The sequence below is a fragment of the Erinaceus europaeus genome, chromosome 10 (assembly GCF_950295315.1).
Source record: "Erinaceus europaeus chromosome 10, mEriEur2.1, whole genome shotgun sequence".
In the NCBI taxonomy this organism is placed as follows: domain Eukaryota; kingdom Metazoa; phylum Chordata; class Mammalia; order Eulipotyphla; family Erinaceidae; genus Erinaceus; species Erinaceus europaeus.
In genome coordinates this window covers 94618752-94642815 of record NC_080171.1, presented here as the reverse complement: position 1 = coordinate 94642815, position 24064 = coordinate 94618752, and the positions used below count along the sequence as shown (strand labels likewise).

General features: G+C 39.1%; 2 protein-coding genes across 6 annotated transcripts in view; both read left to right on the top strand.

Moving 5' to 3' along the window:
- RC3H2 (ring finger and CCCH-type domains 2) overlaps positions 1-6539 on the top strand; it is a 70204-nt gene extending 63665 nt beyond the window's left edge. For 3 of the 5 annotated variants that reach the window (XM_007539959.3, XM_060200109.1, XM_060200113.1), the window contains 3 exons: positions 366-473; positions 571-719; positions 1300-6539. In XM_007539959.3, coding sequence (XP_007540021.1) covers positions 366-473; positions 571-719; positions 1300-1495 — 453 coding nt within the window. In that variant the 3' untranslated portion in view covers positions 1496-6539. Of the gene's footprint in view, positions 1-365; positions 474-549; positions 720-1299 lie in introns of those variants that run through there. The other 2 variants (XM_060200110.1, XM_060200112.1) reach the window with 2 other exon arrangements.
- A 7406-nt stretch (positions 6540-13945) lies between these two features.
- On the top strand, positions 13946-20965 carry PDCL (phosducin like). The gene is made up of 4 exons (XM_007539956.3): positions 13946-14113; positions 15019-15195; positions 16237-16418; positions 20251-20965. The coding sequence occupies exons 2-4, from the start codon at positions 15024-15026 to the stop codon at positions 20800-20802; spliced, it is 906 nt and encodes a 301-aa protein (XP_007540018.1). The 5' UTR covers positions 13946-14113; positions 15019-15023; the 3' UTR covers positions 20803-20965.
- The last annotated feature ends 3099 nt before the right edge of the window (positions 20966-24064 follow it).

Sequence of the window (24064 nt, the reverse complement as noted above, 5' to 3'; positions counted from 1 at the left end):
ACTATGAATCACAAATAAAAAACAAAAAAATTAAAAAGGAAAAGACTTAATTTATTTTCTTCCTTTCTTTTTTTTTTAAAATTGCCACTGGGTTATCACTGGAGCTCAGTGTTGGCACTACAAACCCACCACTCCTGGTGGCCATCTTTTCCATGTTTGTTTTTTTTCTTTTTTCTTCCTAATTAAAAAAAAAAAAGGATAGAGAGAAATTAGAGAGGAGACTTGTTTCACCACTCATGAAACAGACCCCCTGCAGGTGAGGAGAGGGACTTGGTAATACGTGCATTTAACTGGGTTGTGCCACTGTTATGCCTCCAAGACTTAGTTTCTACATGTGTATAATCAGTGTTTTTTTGTAATTACAGAGTGACTATACAGAAGATACAGCTGATGCTAAGCCTGATAGGGATATTGAATTAGAGCTTTCAGCACTTGATACTGATGAACCTGATGGACAAAGTGAACAAATTGAAGTAAGTACCACAATTGTTTACTTATGAGGCTTTCTTAAATTGAAAATTAAAGTATAAAATAATTTCATACTGAAAGATTAACATTTTATTATCTTAGGAGATCCTGGACATACAGCTTGGTATCAGCTCTCAAAATGATCAGTTATTGAATGGAACAACAGTTGAAAATGGGCATTCTGTCCAGCCGCACCAAAATGAGTCATTGGAACAGAAGAGACAGAGATTAGGTGAAGACCATGTGATTCTGTGAGTGTTAGACAGAGAATTTATAATCAGTGGGCATAGAGCATGGATACTTAGAGAAACAGATGCAGTGTTAAATTTGTTTGGTTTTATTCTACAAGAGGATGATCTTTTATAACTGTGAAATAATTTGGTCAGTTTGAATTTTTAGAAGAGAAGTTAATTAAAACAAATGAAGTTGTCTGTCTTTTTGATAAAATAAAAGTTAGTCTTTGTATTCTGATGTCAGATACATGCTCAGTTTGAGAGCCAAACTTTTGGTCTGTAAAGTGGAGAATTAAAACCTAGATGAGGGGTTTTCCTTTTCTAAAACCTCTATTTATATTTTCTTAACTTTATTATTATCATTGTATAACTGTTGCCAAAAATACAGACTGATCTTGAACTTGATAGTTTATTGATCTAAGTCAGCCAATATTTTAATTTTGAGAAAGTTTGACTTTTTAAAAGTCAACTCTGATACTTTATATTAGTAAGAACATGCCTTTGCTATGGTCTCTTAAAGTTTGTTACAACTATTTTTTAGAAGTTAAAAGTCTTCACTTTGAGCTAATTTATTTCAATATCATTTATTTTCTCTCAGGGAGGAGCAAAAGACAATTATGCCGGTAACTTCTTGCTTTAGCCAGCCACTCCCAGTGTCCGTTAGCAATGCAAGTTGCCTTCCCATCACCACATCTGTCAGTGTTGGCAGCCTCATTCTGAAAACTCATGTTATGTCTGAAGATAAAAACGACTTTTTAAAACCTGTTGCAAATGGGAAGATGGTTAACAGCTGAAAGGAGATACATCTTTCAAATTTGTGACCATACCATGGAGGCATTTACACTAGCTTTTTATATATATATATATAATATATATATTATATAATGTATATTTTTTTTAAAAAAAAAAGATATTACTGGGGGCGCCCATTTCCTGTGGACTCTTTGATACTTCAAGCCCTCTTGCATTAGCATTATGAAAAAAAGAAAATTTACTTTACTAGGGTAACACGTTCACTTTCCAGAAGTGATTGGAATTTGGACATTTAACTTAAGCTTCAAGCAGCTTTTTATGAGTTTGTAGCAATCCGGTGCAGTAACTGAGCCATTTCCTACTTTAAATGGCTTCTATAGAAATTTAACAACTCAGTTATTAAACTAGCAGGATCCTACAATGATACATCTAGTGAAAGTAGACTTAATTAGCTTATTTATTTCTATTTTATGTTTCACTGAGAGAAATTTCCATCTCATTCCAGCTGCTTTATTTATCTTTTTTTCATGGGATTTTGCATGAAATATTTTTTTCTCCCTTGCCTTTTCTTTTCTTTTCTTTTCTTTTCTTTTCTTTTCTTTTCTTTTCTTTTCCATTGTTCTCTTTTTTCTCCTTTGAAGAGTGGAGTTAGACCTTACCATAGAATTTTACAGGGTTATATATTAGCTTTCTTTACTGCATTATGTGTAGGAGTGTGGTGCAGTGCTTTTATCTGTAGTGTTTACATTTTTTTTAATTTTCCCTTTTTCAAGAATAGTTTCTGCTTTGTTAATATTTATATACAGGCTACTTGTTGAAGTAAGTAATTAAATATATAACCAAGTGCCTAAGTCTTTCAGCTGATGTACTAGATATTAAATTCTCTTGAGTTATGCAGAATCGTTTTTACAATTTTGATAAATTATGCACTAATATAATGGCAGTTTTCTAAAATGCAGATATAAGCCTGTACATTATTGAATCTGATGACTTGGCAAAAGAATCAGGTGCTTTCAGCTTTCTTGAGAACACCCTGTATGTAGTGTTTGCACTGACTAACAAGATGGCATTGCTGGGTTTTTAATTTAAACAAATTAATTTGGACGTTCATCACGTTATCTTGGTTGAATATTGTTTATTGTTAACTTCATGTTGGGTTTAATTTTCCTTTTTTTCTGACTGTTAGGTTTGGTAGGACTATGAACCATATAATAATAGAACATTGGCTAACTTTTATTCATCCTTAAAGACATGAATAATTTCTGCCCTGCTAAAATGTGACTGAAAAGTATTTTGACTTGGCATCTAAAAGCATACAGTATGTTCAGTTAGTCAAGGTCCAGATTTGTGGCAGGTTTTTTTTTTTTTTTTTTTGAAATATAAATTTCAGTCAATATTTGAAAACAAAAGCTGGGCATTTCTTCCTCACCTATACTGTTGTCTCTTTGTTTTTTCCCCCCATTTCTTAAAGATTAGTTTGACTATTATTTTTTTTTAAATTAACTTCTGTGAAGTTGTTTACTCTGAAACTCGTACTGGAATATTTTAAGCCAAGCTGATCTTTCACCAGGTGTACTGTATGTAAGGGCTTTTCCTGCTAGCGAGATGCTTAAACAGGATCATGTTATTGGTCGTCTGAGCTATTTAGTTGTTTTACAAAACTACAGCATTGTATCAGATAAGATTTTGATAAAAAGTTTTGTGCACATTTCCAGGGGGGGGGAGGGTTGAAGTTTCCCTGAAATTTCTTGATCAGAATGAGTAAATACTGATGTTTGATACCTGTCTTAATGAACATGCTCATAAGGTGACTGATAAGTTGTAAATATACCTGAGAAACAAAGGGGTAGTTTTGATATTCTGGTGTCAGTATGGAAGATCTTACACATTTATTTAATACTCAGATGTATGAAATGTTTGTTTGTAGCATAATAGCACAGTAACCTTAGTTTCTTTTGGTTAGTACTGTACATTTTTGCCATGGCCAGTGCCCCCTATCCCTATAAAAACATTTTATTTATTTCACTCTGAAACCTGAAATGAATAGGAACAAGAGTTTTAAACCATGTTACATTAACTTATTTCTGACATTAAAAATTAGCCTAGGATTTACAAGAACATGATTGTTATATAATTTATATCAGAACCTTTCTATAAGTATGCGCTTACTACGTTTGAAATACTTCCAATGTACTTTATTTGCTGTTTGTATTTTCCAAAACGGATATGCAAACTAGTATGTCTGTTTCATGGATATTTAAATAGTGAGATCTTCCATGTTGAAGGTAATGTATTTTTTTTTAAGATTTTAAAATTGCTATTTTGTTACAAAATAGAGACCTATTAACAGTTTGAGAGCTCCTTATGTGCCCTCAGGGAAGAACCCTCTGTGCAACAGAACTACGCAAAACATCTTCAGCAAGTCCTGAGGGTGAATATATACTACATAAATTGATCTTGTGTATTTAACCTTATCTTTTTAATTTTAAAATTGAAATTTCGAAATTGGTTGTGCTTTGCTGGAGGGGGTTGGGATAAACTGCCTAGGTGTTTGCCTACTTGTCCAGTGAAATTATTTTTACATCAGTGTATGTATATACCTTCCAACCTTATTGGTATGGCTTTGAACATTTATTTTAAAATAATGCTTGTCTTGCAGTAGGTGATCCCATGAAATAATAACTCCCTATTTAAAACTTACTATTTCACTAACAACATAAGAATTATTCCTGTGTTGCAATTTTTTCATATTGCATCTTTTGTCTCTGTAGTGATCATCTTCTTTTTCTCATAATGGGTTTAGTGGAAGTAAAGATACTGGGTTTGTTACCACATTAGATGGAAGAGCTTTTTATTATTCTCTTTAAGAGGGTATCTACTAATGTCATAGAGGAAATAATTACAGATCAGAACTAGAATGACTTTTCAGAATAGAAAACATTCCCTGTCGTTTGACCTCTTATAATATGTTTTGATGATATATTTTAAAATCAAAGAATATAAGCCAGTAGGAGAAAATACTTGTAACTTGATAGTTAAACTGTATGTTTTACCCATGATCTGTTTAGGAATAAGTAGTGACAGATCTGGGAGACAGGGAAATGGTGGGGTTTGTTTCCCATTTTTGTATGTATGTTTTCTTTGTTTCTAAGTTACATTCTGAAGTCCGTGTGCCTTATTCAAAATGAATAGAGCATTCTCTTCTGTGGTCTTATTTTACAAATTCTGAGAAAGTTACATGCATATTTCATCTAATTAGTACCTGAATAAAGCAGGTTCCTTTGCCTTTGTTCTGAATTATTTTCAATACCATCTGATTAACCATTTTTGCATGAAATTCGTGCATTGTAATTTTCAAGAGAAAATATTAAATTGGGTCAGCTGCATTGATTTATCCTAGTAGTTACCTCTCAGAAGAGAATAATAAGAGAAAACTATACTAGAATTGAAATTTTTATAGATCTGATTACTAGCACTCAAATTTCAGGTTGATGCTAAGGACATCCCAAGAAGCCCTGAGAAAATTACAGGCTACACAGCAACTTGTAGGATTTTAAAATGAGGTCATTTAAACAGTGAAAGCATTATTTAAAAAACCACCTAATTTGCTTTGGCATTTTAGATGTTAAAGCCTCTTGTATTGTGAATGGGTTGAATTTGTAATGATCTGATTCAGCATTTGCTATCAGCTTTGAATCTGAATATTTCACCCCTAGCTTCATTGAATTAATTTCTGAACAGACTGTCCACAATTATTGGTAATCATTAAAGGAAAAAGTTGCATTGCAGCCATGTATTAGTTTCCTGGAAAAACTTATGTTGTAGTGAATGAAGAGTGTTGATGGGATCACTTACTGTATCTTCTTCTATATAAGAACCTCTTTTGCAAGCAGAACACAAATGAACGTGCTCAAGGAGTATCTCATTTTCTGGAAAATTGACTAAATTTGCTAGTTACTGTTTTATACTAGCAGTTTCTTTGTATCCCTTTGCTGGCAAGGGAATAATAGTAGTTTATTTATTTATTTTTCTTCCCCCTTTCTTTCCAAGAGCAGTTGTTCTCCCAAGTCAGGAATTGGCAGTTTTTTCCTTTTGAAATAAAATCTAAAACTGTCCTCAAACCAGTGGAAACACAGACACTGGCTGCACTACTAGAACTGTCAAAATCCAAGGTCATTTACATATACTCCACCAATCTGTCAAGAATTAGGCCTCAGTTTTTAACCCAAGGCATGGAAGTGCATGCATTTTCTTAGCTGGGCAAACAATTATACTGTAGTTGTGATACAACACATGTGGCTTTTATTTGTACTGCACATATCCACTGTATAGCCACTTGGGAGTATCGTGGTTAGCTTGCAGCAACTGCTGTCTGCATTTATACTGTTTATTGCATATTCTTTTCCCTGGAAGTGAAAGAGAAATGTTTTTCTTGTTGCATTGATTACAATTTTATAAATTTGCTTAGCTGGAAAGTTTGGGAAAAGAGGCCTGTTTGTCAATTGTACAACCGATTGTGAAGCTCTAGTGTGAATATTTTTACGTCTGTATTAGACATTTTCTTTGCAAATCTATTGTTCGATTGAAATGTAAATGAAATTAAAGATGGTGTACACCCATCATGTAAAAAGCAGGCACCATCTCTAAGATGGATTTAATGCTCATTTTTAAGGCATATACTCAGCTTCTATTTAAAACTATAATTTAAAATAATTCTGTACAATGAAATGGGGACTATATATGGGAATAAATTCTATTCCATTTATTTCAATTTGAATTTCCAAATTGTAATGTTTCCCTTTGTGCTATAGGAATAGGATTAAATGGGGGAACGCTAGGATTTATAAGGCCTGTATATGGGGGGAGGGCAGAGATGGAACAATGAGGGTTGTGATGATAGTGAATAGCAAAGAATGAATTCTGTGTGTTTTTGCTGTAGCACTGAAGTGAAGAGATATTAGCTTTGGCTGTTCACAGAATAGAGCATCATGATTTTCAGTGTTTGAGAGAAAACTGATGGAAAAAGTTTGCAGTACTTGACATGTATTTGCATGCATAAAATAAAATGATTTGTCCACCTTGAAAGTTGTTTTTTTAGTGTCAATATTAAGTTATGGTACATTCTGGTTATCCTGGTTGCCTTGATATATTGTTTTAATGATACTCCTTAAGTCTTATCACTTGCTTTGTGCATATACCATTGAGAAGGATCTAAAAGAAATGAATAGAGAAGGGAAGTGGAAATATTCCTTAATTTAATCAGCCACTTCATTCTTTCAGTATAGGGTACTTTCTATATGAGAGATGAGGAGAAAACAGAACAAATTCATGCATAACTAAAACAATGAAATTATAGAAAGTAGTACATGTCTATGAGACATCAGAACATGAAAGAAAATGGCCTGAGTGGATCCAGACCCCATTTTTCACTATTTTTTAAAATAGTTTTACTCATCCCCTTAGCTGATACTTACTGTGACTGTGCTGGTTATTAAACTTAAAGGTCAGTGAAACAACCCTTTCTTTAGAAGCTCATTGTGTTAAAAATGGGAAAGACAAATCTGAAAAATCAACTCAGTGAGATATGTTCCAGTGGAGGGTGTATTGAAACTCCACAAGTGAAACTATGTGGCAGATGGTGGTGTTGGTGAGCCAAATGATAGGCCTTTTTTGAGAAATGTCCTAGGGCTAGACTTGGAAGCTGAATAACATTTCACAAAACAGAAATAAAGGGAGAAAAAACTGTTAATGATCTATCTTGTATTGTTACAGCCCTTCACTGTAGACTTATATACTGCCAGATAAGATGATAAGTAACTTTCCCAATACTTTCTAACTAGAAAGTAGTAGAGTCTGGATTCCTATTCAAATCTGTCTTCATTTGCCTCCAAAAGGTTGATGGTTGGAGCCTATTTTGGCCTTGTTTTACAGTGGAAGATGTGTTTAACTCTCAGAGTACCGATATGATCCAGACATGGTTTAAAGTGCTACAGGTATATCGTAATCTGAAACCATTATTTTTAAAATTTATTGTTGCTACTTTACAAATGAGAAAAGTGAAGAAGAGGTCGTAGGAAATCTGCCTAAGGCCAGACAGCAAGATGAGGTAGGTAGGGAACCCTATAAAGGATATTGAATACTGCAGTAAGAAACTACTAGGAAGTGTTGGAAGTTAGATCATTAAGACAATTTGGGGTTTTCAGAAAATTCACTTTGGCAGTAATGTGAGGTGAAGGTAGAGACAGACTACCAGGTAGACTAAGTCAGCACTTTAGCCAAGAAGTCTGTGGAGCAGGCCAGGCAGGGATGGAGAAAAAGAAATGGCTTTAAAGGTAGGAGAGAGCACTGATCAGGCTTTTTTGGTAAAGGGAGTATATTAATAATACAACAGTATATTATTTGGATTAATTTTGACTTGAATCAAACAATATAATCTTGTATAAGCTTTGGAGTGACAATTGTGATTAGGAAAAAGAGAAAAAAAGTTAATCCAGGGAAAGGAAAGGAAATGTAAATTTAAATAAAATTAAATTAAATTTCAGGAAGATTTTGCTTCCTTTACAGTTAATACTTAGTGAAGTATTCAACATTCATTTTAACAATGACTATGATTTTTTAACATTTGTTATTGTCTTTATTTGTTGGATAGAGACAGCCAGAAAGCAAGAGGGAAGGAGTGATGAGAGAGACAGAAAGACACTTGCAACATTGCTTCACTGCTTGCAAAGCTTTTCCCCTGTAGGTGGGGACTGGGGGCTTGAACCTGTGTCCTTATGCATTTTAACATGTGCACTCAACCAGGTGTGTCACCACCCAGCTCCAGGGCTTTTTTTTTTTTTTTAATGATTGAAAACTTCATAGTAAAATGGTTCCAAACTTACTTACTTTAAATGTGCGAAAGTTTAGGAATCAGTGCCATAATGAATGAACCGTCTTAGCTCAGGTTGACTAATAATATCCATTGTTAAATGTCCTGGACTATACATTTTTCAGACACATTCAGCTGATATGTGTGTGTAGTTTACTGAATGTCAGGCATTAGGGATACAGGAGTAATCTAGTCAGTGTAATGAAACTTTATAATTGGAGGAACAGACAAGAAGGAAACAAAAAGTGAATTCACATGGTAAAGAATAGTAAAATCATAATGATTTTAACACAACCAGGTAAAGGTGGATGTGGTTATTCTTCACACAGAATATGTTCAGATATGGCTGTTTACCAGACATCTTCATTTGGGTCTCTACTGAACCTCTCAAACTGAACTCTTGAGATTTTGGTATTCTGTCCCTATCCAAACTGTATATATCCTACCTCCCACATTTCACTTACTTGTCTCTTAACTCCTCTCATTCACACCTAGTCCAGCAACAAATCCATACCAGCTCTACCTTCACAATATATTCAGATTTTGACTATATCTCACCATACAGTTCCACAATTTCCCCCCATCTGAATGTGATAGTCCCTGTTTCCTCCCTTGCCTTCTGTCTGCCTTCTCACAACAGTATCTAAAGCATCCTGTCAGAATATTTTGTCTGATCATTTCACTTGCAGGCTTCAAAACCCTCCAAATGCTTCTCATCTCATTCACTGTGAAAGCCAGAATCTTCTCTTTGATTCCCTTGCTTGCTTGCTGTATCCAGCCATCCTCACTACTGCTGTATTTTTCACCATGTCAGAATGCTCTCATAGTAGCACCTTTATACCTCTCTCTCTCTCATTTTTATTAGTGATTTAATAATGGTTTATAAGATTTTAAGATAATAGGGGAATTGTTCTACATTGAGCCCACCACCAAAGTTCTGTGTTGCCCCCCTGCAATCCACACCAAGGATAACCTCCATAGTTCTCACAAAGTCTTAGAGACACCTTGGCAACCTTTTTCTTCCTTTCCTTTTTGAATTTCATGTGTTTCAGTTCTCTGTATTCCATATATGAGTGAAATCATTTGGCAGTTGTCTTTCCCCTGCTTACTTAATTCACTAAGTATAATCATCTCTAGTCTATCTGTTTTTTCCTGAAGAACTCTGTATCATTTTAAATGGCAAAGTAGTATTCCACTGAGTATATATCCCATAACTTCCTTTTTTGATCATTTGTTTGATTAATTTATAACCAGGGTTATTGCTAGGGCTTGGTGCTGGCACTATGAATGCACTGCTCCTGGTGGCCACTTTTTTCTTTCTATTTTATTTGATAGTTCAGAGAGAAATTGAGAGGGAGAGAGAGGAGGAGAGAGAAAGAGAGACACCTGCAAGCCTGCTTCTCTGCTTGTGAAGTGGCCTTCCTGCAGGTGGGAGAAAGTTGGGTTCTTGTGCACCACTGCTGCCCCCCCCATAACTTTTTTATCCAGTTGTATGTTGCATGGCATTTAGGTTCCTTCCACTATGACTACTGTGAATAATGCAGCTCTGAATATAGGGGTGTGTGTGTCCCTTCTAATTAGTGTTTTCCTGTCCGTAGGCTATATGCCTAGGAGTGGCATGACAGGGTCACAAGGTATTTCCATTTTTATTTGCTTGGGGAGTCTCCCATACTGTTTTACATAGGGGTGGCTCCATTTTACATTCTCCCCAACATACACTTGCTGTTTGTTCTCTTAAGAGTATAAGATATCACCTGCCCCTTGAGATATCTTCATGACTAGATGTCTTGATTTCTGCAGATCTTTACTCAAAAGAGCCATAGTGAAAAATTGGATGGAGAGTAATGTGAGGGTGGGTGTTTGCAGTGCTATTTAGTTGTTTCAGCCCAAGAGAGTGGATGAGATTAATGGAAGCATTTTTTTAAATTTTATATTCTGAAATAATTAAAGATTCATAAGGTTTTGCAAAAGTAATACAGAGGACCCTTGTGCCCTTCATGAAGTTTCCCCAAGGATGACATCTTACATAACTGTAGTATAATGTAAAAACCAGGAAATTAACATTAGTAACAATTCATTATTCAGTTTTCACAATATTTAGATTTCACAGGCTCCATGTACACTTATTTGCACGAGTCTGTGTGTAGTTCTATGCAATTTTATCACATCCAGATTTGTGGAACCATCATTACTGTCAAGATTAAAAAAAAAGATAATCAGGATTGTTTCATCACTTCAACGAACCCTTGTGCTAGCCCTCTATACTCATATCCATTTTCCTCCCATACCAACGATTTCCTATCCTTAACCCCTGGCAGTCACTAACCTGTATCCATCTTAGTAATTCTGTCATTTGGAGAATGCTATATCAGTGAAATTATACAGAATGTAACTTTTTGAGCTTGACTATTATTTTTCACTCAGCATAATTACCTTGAGATCCATTCAATTTGCTGCATGTATTGATAGTTTACTCTTTTTTATTGCTGAATAATATACTATGATACAGATGTACCTCATTTTGTTTAACCATTCATCCATTTAAGAGTACTTGAGTTGTTTTCAAATTTTTGGCTATTACAAATAAAGCTGCTATGAACTCTTATGTACATGTTTTTGTGTGGCTGTGTTTTGTTTCTGATGTGCTTTTTTGAGTGAATTGCTATATTGTTTGCCTTTGAACAAAATGAATAAATTTGATTATGAGACCTTAGACCTTAACATCCATTTAGATGTAATTTACTAAAAACAGATACAGGATCAAAAGGGAAACCGATTTTGTGTTAGTTATCTAGGCACAGGACAAATCACCTCAAAATGTAATGACTTAAATATCTTGGTTGAAACTTGAAGGAATCATGTTCAGAGATAAGCCAGAAGGAGAAGGGTGAATACCTGATGACTCACCTATAGGTGGTTCTTATGTAGTAGTGAGGCAAGAACAGAGAAACACAGAGTGAAACCTGGACTGAGTTTAGTGTCTTGTAGCAAAGCCAAAGACTCTGGACTTGGGAGAGATGGGTGGGTATGGGGTATTCAGTACACAATAGTGATGGTGAGAGGGACTTTGATGGTGACAGTGGTGTGCAGACATCTATTTGAGATGATTAGCTGAACCCATATGTTAACAACTGTCCTTTAAACTGTTTACCCAATAAAGTGCAAAAAAAAAAATGATGTAAAGGCTTACCATTAATGCTTTCTTACAGCACAGTTTGTGTAGGTTAGAAATCAATATGACGGGAGTTGGGCCGTACCACAGAGGGTTAAGCACAGCTGGCGCAAAGAGCAAGGACCGGCATAAGGATCCTGGTTCAAGTCCCCGCCTCCCCACCTGCAGGGGAGTTGCTTCACAGGTGGTGAAGCAGGTCCACAGGTCTCTCTCTCTCTCTTTCCCTCCTCTCTCCATTTCTCTCTGTCCTATCTAACAACAAAGTTCTCCTTATGGACTATCACCCTAATTTTAAAATGTAATTTGAAGATCAAGAAATTACCATGGATAGATGGAGAAGATCATGTTGAGCAAAGAACAAAGTTAAAAGCAAAGAATTTATTAACAAACATTCTGGGTATCTCCTGCTTAGAGGTATAGTTGCTGGCTACTGACTTGTCACTTAAAGCAGATTCCAGACACAGTTAAGTATGTTACTAATAAGGATTTAATTATTTTTTCCAAGTTACTTTATGGGGAAAATAACTGATTTACAGGACAATTGTCATGTGAGTATAAATTCTGTATGTGAGTCTAATTAAGGTAATACTATCCACTCTGCAAACAAGGAACAGAGTCATCATAGGACCTTTTAAAGTGAATTAAAAAAAAAAATCTGTGTCGAACAAACAGCTTTTAAGAAATGTATGCACTGGGTGGAGGGTAGATGGCATAATGGTTATGCAGAGATTCTCATACCTGAAGCTCCAAAATCCCAGGTTCAAACCCCCACACCACCATAAGCTAGAGGTGAGCAGTCCTCTGGTATTAAAAAAAAAAGTAGAAATATATGCACCTATACAAATGTGTAAACAATTTCAGGTGGCCATAGATCCATCAATTAAGAGTTTCTCCCCCCTGGAATTTGATGGTGGAGCATCTAGTGGAGCACACATGTTTTTTTAAAAAATATTTTATTTATTCATTCCCTTTTGTTGTCCTTGTTGTTTTATTGTAGTTATTATTGTTGTTATTGATGTCGTTGTGAGATAGGACAGAGAGAAATGGAGAGAGGAGGGGAAGACAGACAGAGGGGGAGAGAGACAGACACCTGCACACCTGTGAAGGGACTACTTGCAGGTGTGGAGCCAGGGGCTCAAACCGGGATCCTTAACGCCGGTCCTTGCTCTTTGCGCCACGTGCCCTTAACGCGCTGCGCTACCGCCTGACTGCCTGAGCACACATGTTCTAATGTGCAAGGACAGGGTTCAATCCCTGGTGGGCAGGGGGTCAGGTGGGGGGGGAACTTTACCAGTAGTGAAGCAGTGCTGCAGGTGTCTTTCCCTACCTCCCACCTCCTTTCAACTTGATCTTTTTTTAAAAAAAAATATTTTATTTGGGTGTCCAGCGGTAGCAGTAGCGCTGTGAGTTAAACGCATGTGGCGCGAAAGCACAAGGACAGGTGTAAGGATCTTGGTTAGAGCCCCCGGCTTCCCACCGGCAGGAAAGTCGCTTCACAAGCGGTGAAGCAGGTCTGCAGGTGTCTATCTTTCTCTCCCCCTCTCTTTCTCTCTTTCTGTCTTCCTCTTCTCTCTCCATTTCTCTCTGTCCTATCTAACAATGATAACATCATTAACAACAACAATAACTACAGCAACAATGAAAAACAACAAGGGCAACAAAAGGGAAAATAAATATATAAAAAAAGATTTTATTTATGTATTTATGAAGAAAGATAGGGGGAGAGAAAGAGCTGGTACATGTGCTGCCGGGGATTGAATGTGGGACCTGCTTCACCGCCTGTGACGCGATCCCCCTTGCAGGTGGGGAACTGGGGGCTTGAACCAGGATCCTTATTCTGGTCCTTGTCCTCTGCGCCATGTGCGCTACCCGCTGCGCTACCGCCCCTCCCCCACAATCTATTTTAAACTATTATTTTAGTCTACTTCTGAATGACCCAATTTTCAAAAACTTTTTTTAAGGTTCTACGGTTGTGTACTGTACACCTCAATAAACACTAAGAACATGAAATGATTTTAGGTTTAAAAAAGTTTGTAAAATTAGGTGCTGGGAGGTGGCACAGCAGTAGAGGGCAGAACTTAAAGTTCACTATCACACAGTGCCAAGAGTATCAGTTTTTTCTATCACACTGTTAAGTTTTTTTTTTTTTTTTTGTTTACATTTTCTTGATTTATTGGATAGACAGCCAGAAATCAAGAGGGGAGAGGGTAATAGGGAGAGAGACACCTGCAACACTGCTTCACCACTCACAAAGCTTTCCCTCTGCAGGTGGGGGATCGGGGAGCTGAGCTCATAGAGTGTAATTTTTCATTTATAGCAAAGCAAAAATAATCAGTTCAAGCACGTTGAGTTCGTCGAGGTCTTTTGTCCAAACTAGGATCCGTAGCTTCCCTCAGCGCCCCAGTATGAGGACCCTTCTCATTGGTCAGTGTGAGTCTGCCCTGATGCAGGAAAGCCGTCTCATTGGTCGGCGCAGTCGGAACTCCAGCGGCTTTTCACTTAGTGCTCAAGCCGTTGACTGGCTTCTGGCTCTGCAACCGGGAGTTCTCTTTTCTCAAGTGCCGGGAGCTGTTGGCCCCAAGAAGTCGGGACTGAGCTAGACCGGGTAGCTGCACCGAGGTCAGCCGGGAAGGAGCGGCGGGCTTGAATTCTGGTGGGAGGCGGTGAATGCGGTCTAGACAGCCACCCTGCCTGCACTGGCCATGGCCCCCCAAGGTTCCTCTCGCCCGGCCGCCGCCCCCCCTCCTCGCGCTGCCTGCTGCGGCCCACAGTCTCCTCGACCCTTCCCGGCCGGGCCTCGACACGCCCTCCCCGCCCCGCCTCTTCTCCAGCACCTCGGCTGGACTGGCCTTGAACCAGCCCCTGAAATCCACCGAGGCCCCGCCCTGGGCTCCCTCCCAGGCCGCCCCCACGAGGATCTCCCCGCCCCCTGCAGCTGGGTCGGAACAGGGCCTCTACCCTGGCCCGGCTCGCCCAGCGCTGGGCCTTTCTTCCCACGGCTGTCCGCACCCCCACTCCCCCCCGTGACCACCTCGAACACACAGCTTTCTCCCACTCAGCCCTGCACCACTTTGCACCTTCTTGCCCCCAGCCCCGCATATTTAACCTCGGGGGGCGCCAGGTTCCTGCACAAATCCTGGCTGTCTTTATATGGCCTTAGCTAGGTCTTGAAGGTCTCGGCTTTCAAGACCTCCCTGCCTCCTGGAGAGTCATCTGGGGTCGAGGTGTAAGGAGCCTGGGTGCTGTCTTGAGTGAAGGCAGTATTGGGATGCCTCAAGTGCCCCAGCTGTTGCCCTCCCTGCCGGACCTGCCAGCAGCCATGCCTAGTGGTTGAGCTGTATTTTTTATTTTATTTTAATTTTTCTCCTCGGCAGTTGCTCCTGTTTATTTATTGATTTATTTTTGATCCTGTTTATGGGATCGCTTTTAGGGTCCTGTAAATAGGACTTCAGTACAAGTACCTGTGAAATTCATGTCTGTCTTCTTCAAGCCATCAAACAGCCTAATATGTCACCCTCTTTCAGGAATCATGACGACCCTGGATGATAAGTTGCTGGGGGAGAAGCTGCAGTACTATTACAGCAGCAGTGAGGATGAGGACAGTGACAATGAGGACAGAGATGGAGGCAAGGGTGCGCTGGCCCGCAGTTCTATGCCTGTAGATGCTGAGCTGACTGGGGAAGGCATCTCAGTTAACACAGGTACGGAAACACCTCCAGCCCTGGGGAGAAGGTTTGAAAATGTCAGCTATGTCAATTAGAAGTTTTCTTACTCTAATAGCAATCCCACATCTAGATATTACCTGATGTTGCTCATTGCACATGCTTCTCACCATTTCACTACAAAATATAAATGTGTATGGTAGCATGTAGCATAGTACAGCATGGTAGCGAGTACAGATTGGTCTGTGGTCGAATTTGGCTTCTTTTTGAAACTTTTATTATCTTTGTTTTATTGGGTAGAGACAGAAATCAAGAGGAAGGGGGGAGGGGATAGAAAGGGAGAGGAGGAGAGACCCGCCTGCAGCACTGCTTCACCACTCTAGAAGCTTTCCTCCTGTAGGTGGGGATCCTGGGCCTCACTGTACTATGTATGCAACCACCTAGCTTCTGAATGTGGCTTCTCTGATTTGTTTGTAAATCCTTCATTGTAGAAAAGTGAACTGCGGGAGTCGGGTGGTAGTGCCGTGGGTTAAGCACATGTGGCACAAAGCGCAAGGACTGGCTTAAGGATCTGGTTTCCAGTCCCAGGCTCCCCACCTGCAGGGGAGTCGCTTCATAGGCGGTGAAGCAGGTCTGTAGGTGTCTTTCTTTCTCTCCCCCTCTCTGTCTTTGCTTCTCTCTCCATTTCTCTCTGTCCTATCCAACAACGACACCATCAATAACAACAACAATAATAACTACAACAATAATACAAAAGGGCAACAAAAGGGAAAATAAATATATTAAAAAATTTTTAAAAAGTGAATTGCCTCAAATGGTTGCTTTATTTTCCTTTAAGTGAATGATTCATATTTTATTTAGAATATATCCTAATGTTGAACCTTAGCTTGTTTCTTTAATTACTGCAAACTTTGCTGTAGTGGATATCATTGTAAGTAGACCACACTGCACCGGTGGAAACGTTACTGTGTAGTTATAGAGCAGGCTTTAGACAGATGTGAACCTCTCTGTCCAGATGTGAGACAGCCCATAATTTCTTGCCCATTCTTGGTCATATTAATATTTACCAACCTAACCCAGGTCCAAAAGGTGTGATCAATGATTGGCGCCGCTTCAAGCAGTTGGAGACAGAACAAAGGGAGGAGCAGTGCCGGGAGATGGAAAGACTGATCAAGAAACTGTCAATGACATGTAGGTCTCAACTCGACGAAGAAGAAGAACAGCAAAAACAGAAGGACCTTCAGGAGAAGATCAGTGGGAAGGTAAGTAATAACATCTAGATAGCATCCAGGCTTTCTTCAGAAACTCCTCTGGTTGCTGAAACTAGGGTTAGATGAAGGTGGAGGGTGTTTCATATGACCCTTACACTGCAGTGCAGAGGGAAGTATAGAGTCATGTCATAATCTGGATTCATTTAGGTTTGAATCTTAGTTCTGTCATTAGTAACCATGGGGACATCTCTTCCATTCTAGTTTGTCTTTAGTTAAATGATGTCAGTTATCTCTTTCATTTCTTTATTTGGGTAGAGACAGAAATCAAGTGGGGAGATAGAGAGGGAGAGAGACAGAGAGACACTTGCAGCCGTGCTTCACCACTTGTGAAGCTTTCCCCTTGCAGGTGGGGGCTGGGGGCTTGAACCCAGGTCCCTGTTTGTTGTAGCATGTGTGCTCAACCAGGTATGCCCCTGCCTCACCCTAATATCTCTAATTCACAGACTGTGTTTGTATCGTATCTATCCCAGTGCCTTGCTTATTGAAAGTACTTAGCTGAGTTTTCTTGTCCTCTACTGGGGTCTTTCTTTCCATGGTTGATGGTATTACCTTCATTTTGCAGTTGATAAAAACTGATTAAGCACAAGGACTGGTGTAAGGATCCTGGTTGAACCCCTGGCTTCTCACCTGCAGGGGGGTTGCTTCACAAGCAGTGAAGCAGGTCTGCAGGTGTCTATCTTTCTTCCTCTCTGTCTTCCCCTCCTCTCTTGATTTCTCTCTGTCCTATTCAACAACAATAATAACAACAACAACGATAAACAAAGGCAATAAAAAGGGAAAAAAATAACCTCCAGGAGCCGTGGATTCAAATTGCAGGCACCGAGCCCCAGCAATAACTGTGGAGGCAAAATAAACTAAAAAACAACAGAAAACAAAAAAGCTAATTCTTAGAAAGTGGAGAAGATTAGGGTCACAGATCTAGTAAATACTAAACAGAACTGGGATTCTGATCTGGATTTTAATTTTTAATTTTTTTTTTTTTTTGCCTCTGGGTTATGGCTGGTGGTCAGTCCTGGCACCGTGAAGCTACAGCTCCTGGCAGTCATCCCCCCTCCCATTTAATTTGATAGGATAGGAGGGGAGATAGGGGGAGAGAAAGACACCTGCAGACCTGCTTCACCATTTGTGAAGCATCCCTGCTGCACATGGGGACTGGGGGCTTGAACCTGGTTCCTTTCATGGGTCCTTGTGCATAGTACTATGTACACTTAAGCTGTTGCACCACCACTAGGCCTCTTGAGATTTTTCTTTTTCTTTCTGTGATATTTCTTTATTTCACCTGAAACCTCAGAAAATTTACTCTAATGAGGCAATTCAGTAGAAGCAAATAGATACTTCAGAAGATATATGAAACTAGATCTGTCACTCTCCTCTGTATTTTTAATTAAAAGGATCTGCTATTTTTCCCCAGACCCTCTGACCTCAGATGTACATCTAGGGATGACTAAAATCACTTGACTGTGGCTCAAAGCAGGCATTTGCTGGAAATAGCATCCAGAATTGGGGAGCAGATAGGGATTAGGGAGAGGTCGTTTGCATTGACCTGGAGAATGATTTCAAGGCATGAGACTCAAAGGTTTTGATAGGTCAGACAGAGCCTCTTGGTGGGTGAGGTAAAAGAGCTCTGAGCTGGAAAGGAATTTACAAGTAAAGCAGTGAATTCAAAATGGTGTAAGCTATGGTGGGATAGCAATATCAGTTCTCATCTGGTGTGGGTCCTCAGCCTCTGCTGGATTAGGCTTTATTACAGCAACAGTGATGTCTTACTACAATTGGCCAGGAGCCAGGCAGATATTTGTAAGTGAGCTGGCTGCATGGCAGTATGCCCACAGCTCACTGCTGCTTCCTCATCTGAGGCTGAGACCAGATGAAGCAACTATCTTGTGATTCATAGGACAGTTTTGAGAGAGGATGTTCTTTTTGTTTTTAATTTTTATTTATAAAAAGGAAACACTGGGGCCGGGTGGTGGCGTATCTGGTTGAGCGCACATGTTACAGTGCACAGGGACCCAGGTTTGAGCCCCCAGTCCTCACCTGCAGGAGGAATGCTTTGCAAGTGGTGAAGCAATGTTGCAGGTGTCTCTCTGTCTCTCCTTCTCTATCACCCCCTTCCCTCTCTATTTCTGGCTGTCTTTAACCAGTAAATAAAATAAAGATAATAATAATAAAAAAGGAAACACTGACAAAACCATAGGATAAGAGGGGTACAACTCCACACAATTCTCACCACCAGAACTCCGTATCCCATCCCCTCCCTTGATAGCTTTCCTATTCTGTAACCCTCTGGGAATATGGGCCCACGGCCATTATAGGGTGCAGACGGTGGAAGGTCTGTCTTCTGTAATTGCTTCCACACTGAACATGGGTGTTGGCAGGTCAATCCATACTCCCAGCCTCTCTGAGAGAAGATGTTCTTATCCTACTGAGTTGACTGCAGTGGAACAGAATTGAAAGTTGCCTATCAAAAATAGCGGTGTGAAAAAAAATAGGGTGTGGTTAAACAAAATTTGGTACCTTATGTTTATTTGATTAAAGAGTACTTAGAAGCACAGGGCACTATGCTATAATAATGCTAAGTGGCAAAAGCTGGCTATTGTTTGATGAGCATCCCACAACTGCTGTTGTAAATGCAAAATGATTTCAGCAATAAAAAGAAGAAATTTTAATCACTATTTAAAAAAAGAAATTTTAGTGTGTGTATGTTGGAGAGTGATCATGAATATATATATTTTTAAGATTAAAAAAATTATTCCCTTTTGTTGCCCTTGCTTTATTGTTGTAGTTATTGTTGTTGTTGTTATTGGTTTCCGTTGTTGGATAGGACAGAGAGAAATGGAGAGAGGAGGGGAAGACAAAGGGGGAGAGAAAGACATCTGCAGACCTGCTTCACCACTTGTGAAGCGACTCCCCTGCAGGTGGGGAGCTGGGGGCTCGAACTGGGATCCTTATGCCGGTCTGCGTTGTGCCACGTGCGCTTAACCCGCTGTGCTACCTCCTGACTCCCTATGAATATTCTTTTAAGTTACTTATTTTTCAATGTTTCTTAATTAGTCACTTTATGAGAGAGATGTAGATCAGAACACTGCGACTCCTCTGCAGGTGGGGAGCTGGGGGCTCAAACCGGGATCCTTGTGCCTGTCCTTGCACTTTGCGCCACCTGTGCTTAACCTGCTGTGCTACCCCCGACTCCATTAAAGTGATATTTTCTAATACTGCCTGTTTGAATTGAGAGGTAATATGATGCAGTCATTACAGGTCTATTTTGGTTTTCTGAATTTGTTTAATTTTAATTAGTGTGAATCCTGGCCTTAATACTTTTGTTACCTGTGTCAATTTGTGAAAATAATTACAAGTCTTAGATCCTGAATTGTCAAATGGCAGTAGTAAAAGTCCATCTCCAATGACATTATCATAAGAGTTGAGTAAGGGGACTGGTTGGTGGCACAGCTGGTAGAGCGCACAGAGGATCCAGTTTCAAGCCCCCTATCCCCTCCTGTGGAGGAAGCTATAGGAGTGTCGGAGTAGTGCTACTGGTGTCTCTCTTATTTTTCTCTTTCCTTCTGTATTTCTTACCCTCTACAAGGAAGAAGAAAAAAAAAAAAAAAGGAAAGGAAAGGAAAAAAGAATGGTCTCCAGCAATGGTGGCATTGTATAGGCCCAGAGCCCCAATGGTAATGCTAGTGGAAAAAAAAAGACAGTAAGAAAAAATACAGAACACTGAGCATTGATGCCTCACATGTCATAAGCTTGTGGTGTATGCCTATGTCATTAGCATGTGGGCTTGGTTTGTGTGTCTCATGTTTACGTGATGGTCTTTGTGCAGATGACTTTGAAGGACTTTTCAATGATGAGTGAGAACCAAGATGATGAAGAGTTTCTGCAGCAGTACCGAAAGCAGAGAATGGAGGAGATGCGACAACAGCTTCACAAGGGGCCCCAGTTCAGGCAGGTCTTTGAAATACCCAGTGGAGAAGGGTTTTTAGACATGATTGATAAAGAACAGAAAAACACTCTCATCATGGTCCATATTTATGAAGACGGCATTCCAGGGACAGAAGCCATGAATGGCTGCATGATCTGCCTTGCTGCTGAGTACCCAGCCGTCAAATTTTGTCAGGTGAAGAGCTCAGTTATTGGGGCCAGCAGTCGGTTCACCAGGAATGCGCTGCCTGCTCTACTGATCTACAAAGGGGGAGAACTGCTTGGCAATTTTGTTCGTGTTACTGACCAACTGGGGGAAGATTTCTTTGCTGTGGACCTTGAAGCTTTTCTACAGGAATTCGGATTGCTCCCAGAAAAGGAAGTCTTGTTACTCACATCTGTGCATAACTCTGCTACTTGTCACAGTGAGGATAGTGATTTGGAAATAGATTGAACTGGTAGTCTTTGTTGCATAGATTTCTCACTGGACTGGAAGACACATGTTTATGTGTTTATTTTTGTTCTTTCTGTGTCTTCTGGCGTTTCAGCTGCTCGTTGTAGTCCCATTTATTATATGTAAAGTCAAGAAATTCTTAGATTAAATCAGGATGCTGAATCACCTTGTGGATAGCAGTAAAGTGACTTATAAAATATGTAAACAGGAAGCCAGGCTTTTAAACTGTTTACGTAATTCCCTAGCAAGATATCTCTGTTATTGTTTCTAGTCAATATTTACATAGAATCTTTTTTTTTTTTTTTCCTCCAGGGTTATTGCTGGGCTCGGTGCCTGCACCATGAATCCACCGCTCCTGGAGGCCATTTTTCCCCCTTTTTCTTGCCCTAGTTGTTGCAGCCTCGTTACGGTTATTATTGCCATTGTTGACGTTGCTTTGTTGTTGGATAGGACAGAGAGAAATGGAGAGAGGAGGGGAAGACAGAGAGAGAGGGGGAGAGAAAGATAGACACCTGCAGACCTGCTTCACCGCCTGTGAAGCGACTCCCCTGCAGGTGGGGAGCCGGGGGCTCGAACCGGGATCCTTACGCCGGTCCCTGCGCTTTGCGCCACATGCGCTTAACCCACTGCGCCACCGCCCGACTCCCTACATAGAATCTTAATAGCAGAGTCCTAGAACTTGTCTTCACATGCTCTCTGAGGTCTCTGCCAGGTGGGACTATAGTTCTGTTGTTAGTGTATTATTTGCAACATAAATAGTACATTTCTTTCATCAAAGTATTGGGAATTATATTTACATATAATCAGACCCATATCCCTAGAAGACAGCTAACCCCCCTCTCCCCCCGACTCTGTTCACCAGGGTCTTGCTTAAAAGTTTCAGGTGCGTATGTTTGCCCTGCAACAAGAGGTAACTTCTGATTCTGAATTTGATGGCCACCTTAAATATAGCTAGATCTCAAAAAGGAGAAATGATTGATGCTCACTCTCCTCTAGTTGCTGGAAGACCAACTTCAATGTTAGAATTGTAGTGGTGCTGGAAAGCCTTTTTAAAGGAGAATTGTTCAGTAGATGCTATTCATCTATTCTCTGTTATTTAACAAAGTCACTTGTTTAATCTCTTTTTTAAAAAATATTTCCTTTTTGTTGCCCTTGTTTTTATTGTTGTTGTAGTTAATATTATTGTTATTGATGATGTCGTCATTGTTGGATAGGACAGAGAGAAATGGAGAGAGGAGGAGAAGACAGAGAGGGGGAGAGAAAGATAGACACCTGCAGACCTGCTTCACCACTTGTGAAGTGACTTCCCTGCAGGTGGAGAGCCGGGGGCTCGAACCTGGATGCTGACGCTGGTCCTTGTGCTTTGCGCCATGTGCACTTAACTGGCTGCGCTATAGCCCGACTCCCTGTTTAATCTCTTTTTTTTAAGTTTTTTTTTTTTAGTTGGAAAAGTAATGCTTAGTAGTGAAAAGTTTACCAAAATATAGAAGCAGAAGTAGTAAGGGTTAGAATTGTCTTTGATCCTACCATCTAGGTCATTTGTATTTTGGTGAATTTTCTTCAAAGATATTTTCTTTGTATACAGAGATATTTTGCTTGTTTTTAAACAAGATTGTGGGATCATTCTGAACACGCTGTTTTATAGTATGGTCAGCTGACAAAAGACTTGTGTTATTAAATACTCAGCTGACATATCAAACTTTCTTTTGTGTTATTACGTACTCTTCTACAACATTTTCTAAATTACTATTGATATTACATTATATAGATGTGCTATAATTTTATTGGTGATTAACTCTTAAAAAGAAAACATTAAAGAATTTTTATTATAATAGTTAGTAGATATTCATTGTGGAAAGTGTAATAATTGCTCAGCTAAGAAGAGATTGTAAAAGCTGTGTAATTCCATCAGCCAAAAATAATATGTTACTGGTTTTTACAGGTAGCTTTTTCTAGTCTCCCCCCCATGTATTTATAGTAATGATTACCATTTGAGACTTTCTTCTCTTTAAAGTATGTATACTCTAGGATCAGGAAAAATAAAAATTGGAATTAGACATAAGCTTTAAAAGTAACAAATTTGTTTTTCTGACTGTAGTATTCAGGAATTGACTAGAGGGGTTTTGAAAATATCTGTAGTTGATCAGCAAAAAGAAAGTTCATGGTTTTTCTGATTTTAAAAAAAAGTACACTATAGAAAGTGTGGAATATGCAGAATATTATTAAAAGCAGAGGCAATTGTCAATATTCTAGTTTATTTTCTTCTAGTTTAGTTATCTTTAAAGCTAGATAACGGAAAGCAGAGAGAGAGAGAGAAAAAAAGAGACAGCACGTTTCCTTCAGTGCGATGGGGGCCCGGGGCGGGCTTGAACCTGGCTAAGCAGTGCAGTATCTAAATGAGTTATTTTACTGACCCTCTATTTAAAAAAAAAATTTTTTTTCTTAGTGACTTGATAGTGATTTACAAAATTATAAGATAATAGGAGTATAATTCCACATCATTTCCATCACCAGAGTTCTGTGCCCCCACCCCCCTCCATTGGTAACTGCATTGGTTCTCCCAAGGTCACAGATACGGTTTGACTATATATCTAAATCAATCTATTTCTTTTGCCCATTTTTATTCACTTCTATTTGCCCTTCCTTCACTGCCTTTCCAAGTCACACCTATACCTATTACTATTTATGAATGTCCTTCCCTTTTCCTCTTCTCAGATAATGTGAAACAGTGCCTGACTTCCTCTGGCATATTCCAGATCCTCTTCCCTTTCAATGATAGTACAAAAATAATTCCTAGCTATCAGGGGAGGGGATGGGATATAGAGATCTGGTGGTGGGGATTAATTGTGTGGAGTTGTACCCCTCCTATCCTACGGTTTTGTAAATGTCTCCTTTTTTAAATAAATAAATAAATAATAATAAAAAAGAAATGATAAAACCACACACACACACAAAAAAAGATTCCTAGTGACAAACGTTCCAGGTCCTGGTGGAATGCCATCACTTGTTATCTAATATTTTAATAACATTAAGAACTTATTTAACATTAAGAACTTATTAACTATGTTTTGATCAATATTGCATCATAGATACAATGGCATACAAGTTAATTTTTAATTTTTTTTAAGATAAACCCTTTTTAATGGCTTCATAGTATTTCACCATTTGATATGCTATAATTTATCTACTCCCTTAATGTTAGATAGATTCCCAGTTTTTTCTAGCATATATAGGTTTAGAACTATTTGGGTAGGGCAAGGGA

Excerpts from the sequence above, each read along its gene's own strand:
- PDCL (XM_007539956.3), top strand. The coding sequence starts at position 15,024 with ATGACGACCCTGGATGATAAGTTGCTGGGGGAGAAGCTGCAGTACTAT. Across the intron at positions 15,196-16,236 it reads AGGCATCTCAGTTAACACAG|GTCCAAAAGGTGTGATCAAT; the intron begins GTACGGAAACAC and ends AACCTAACCCAG. Across the intron at positions 16,419-20,250 it reads AGGAGAAGATCAGTGGGAAG|ATGACTTTGAAGGACTTTTC; the intron begins GTAAGTAATAAC and ends GTCTTTGTGCAG.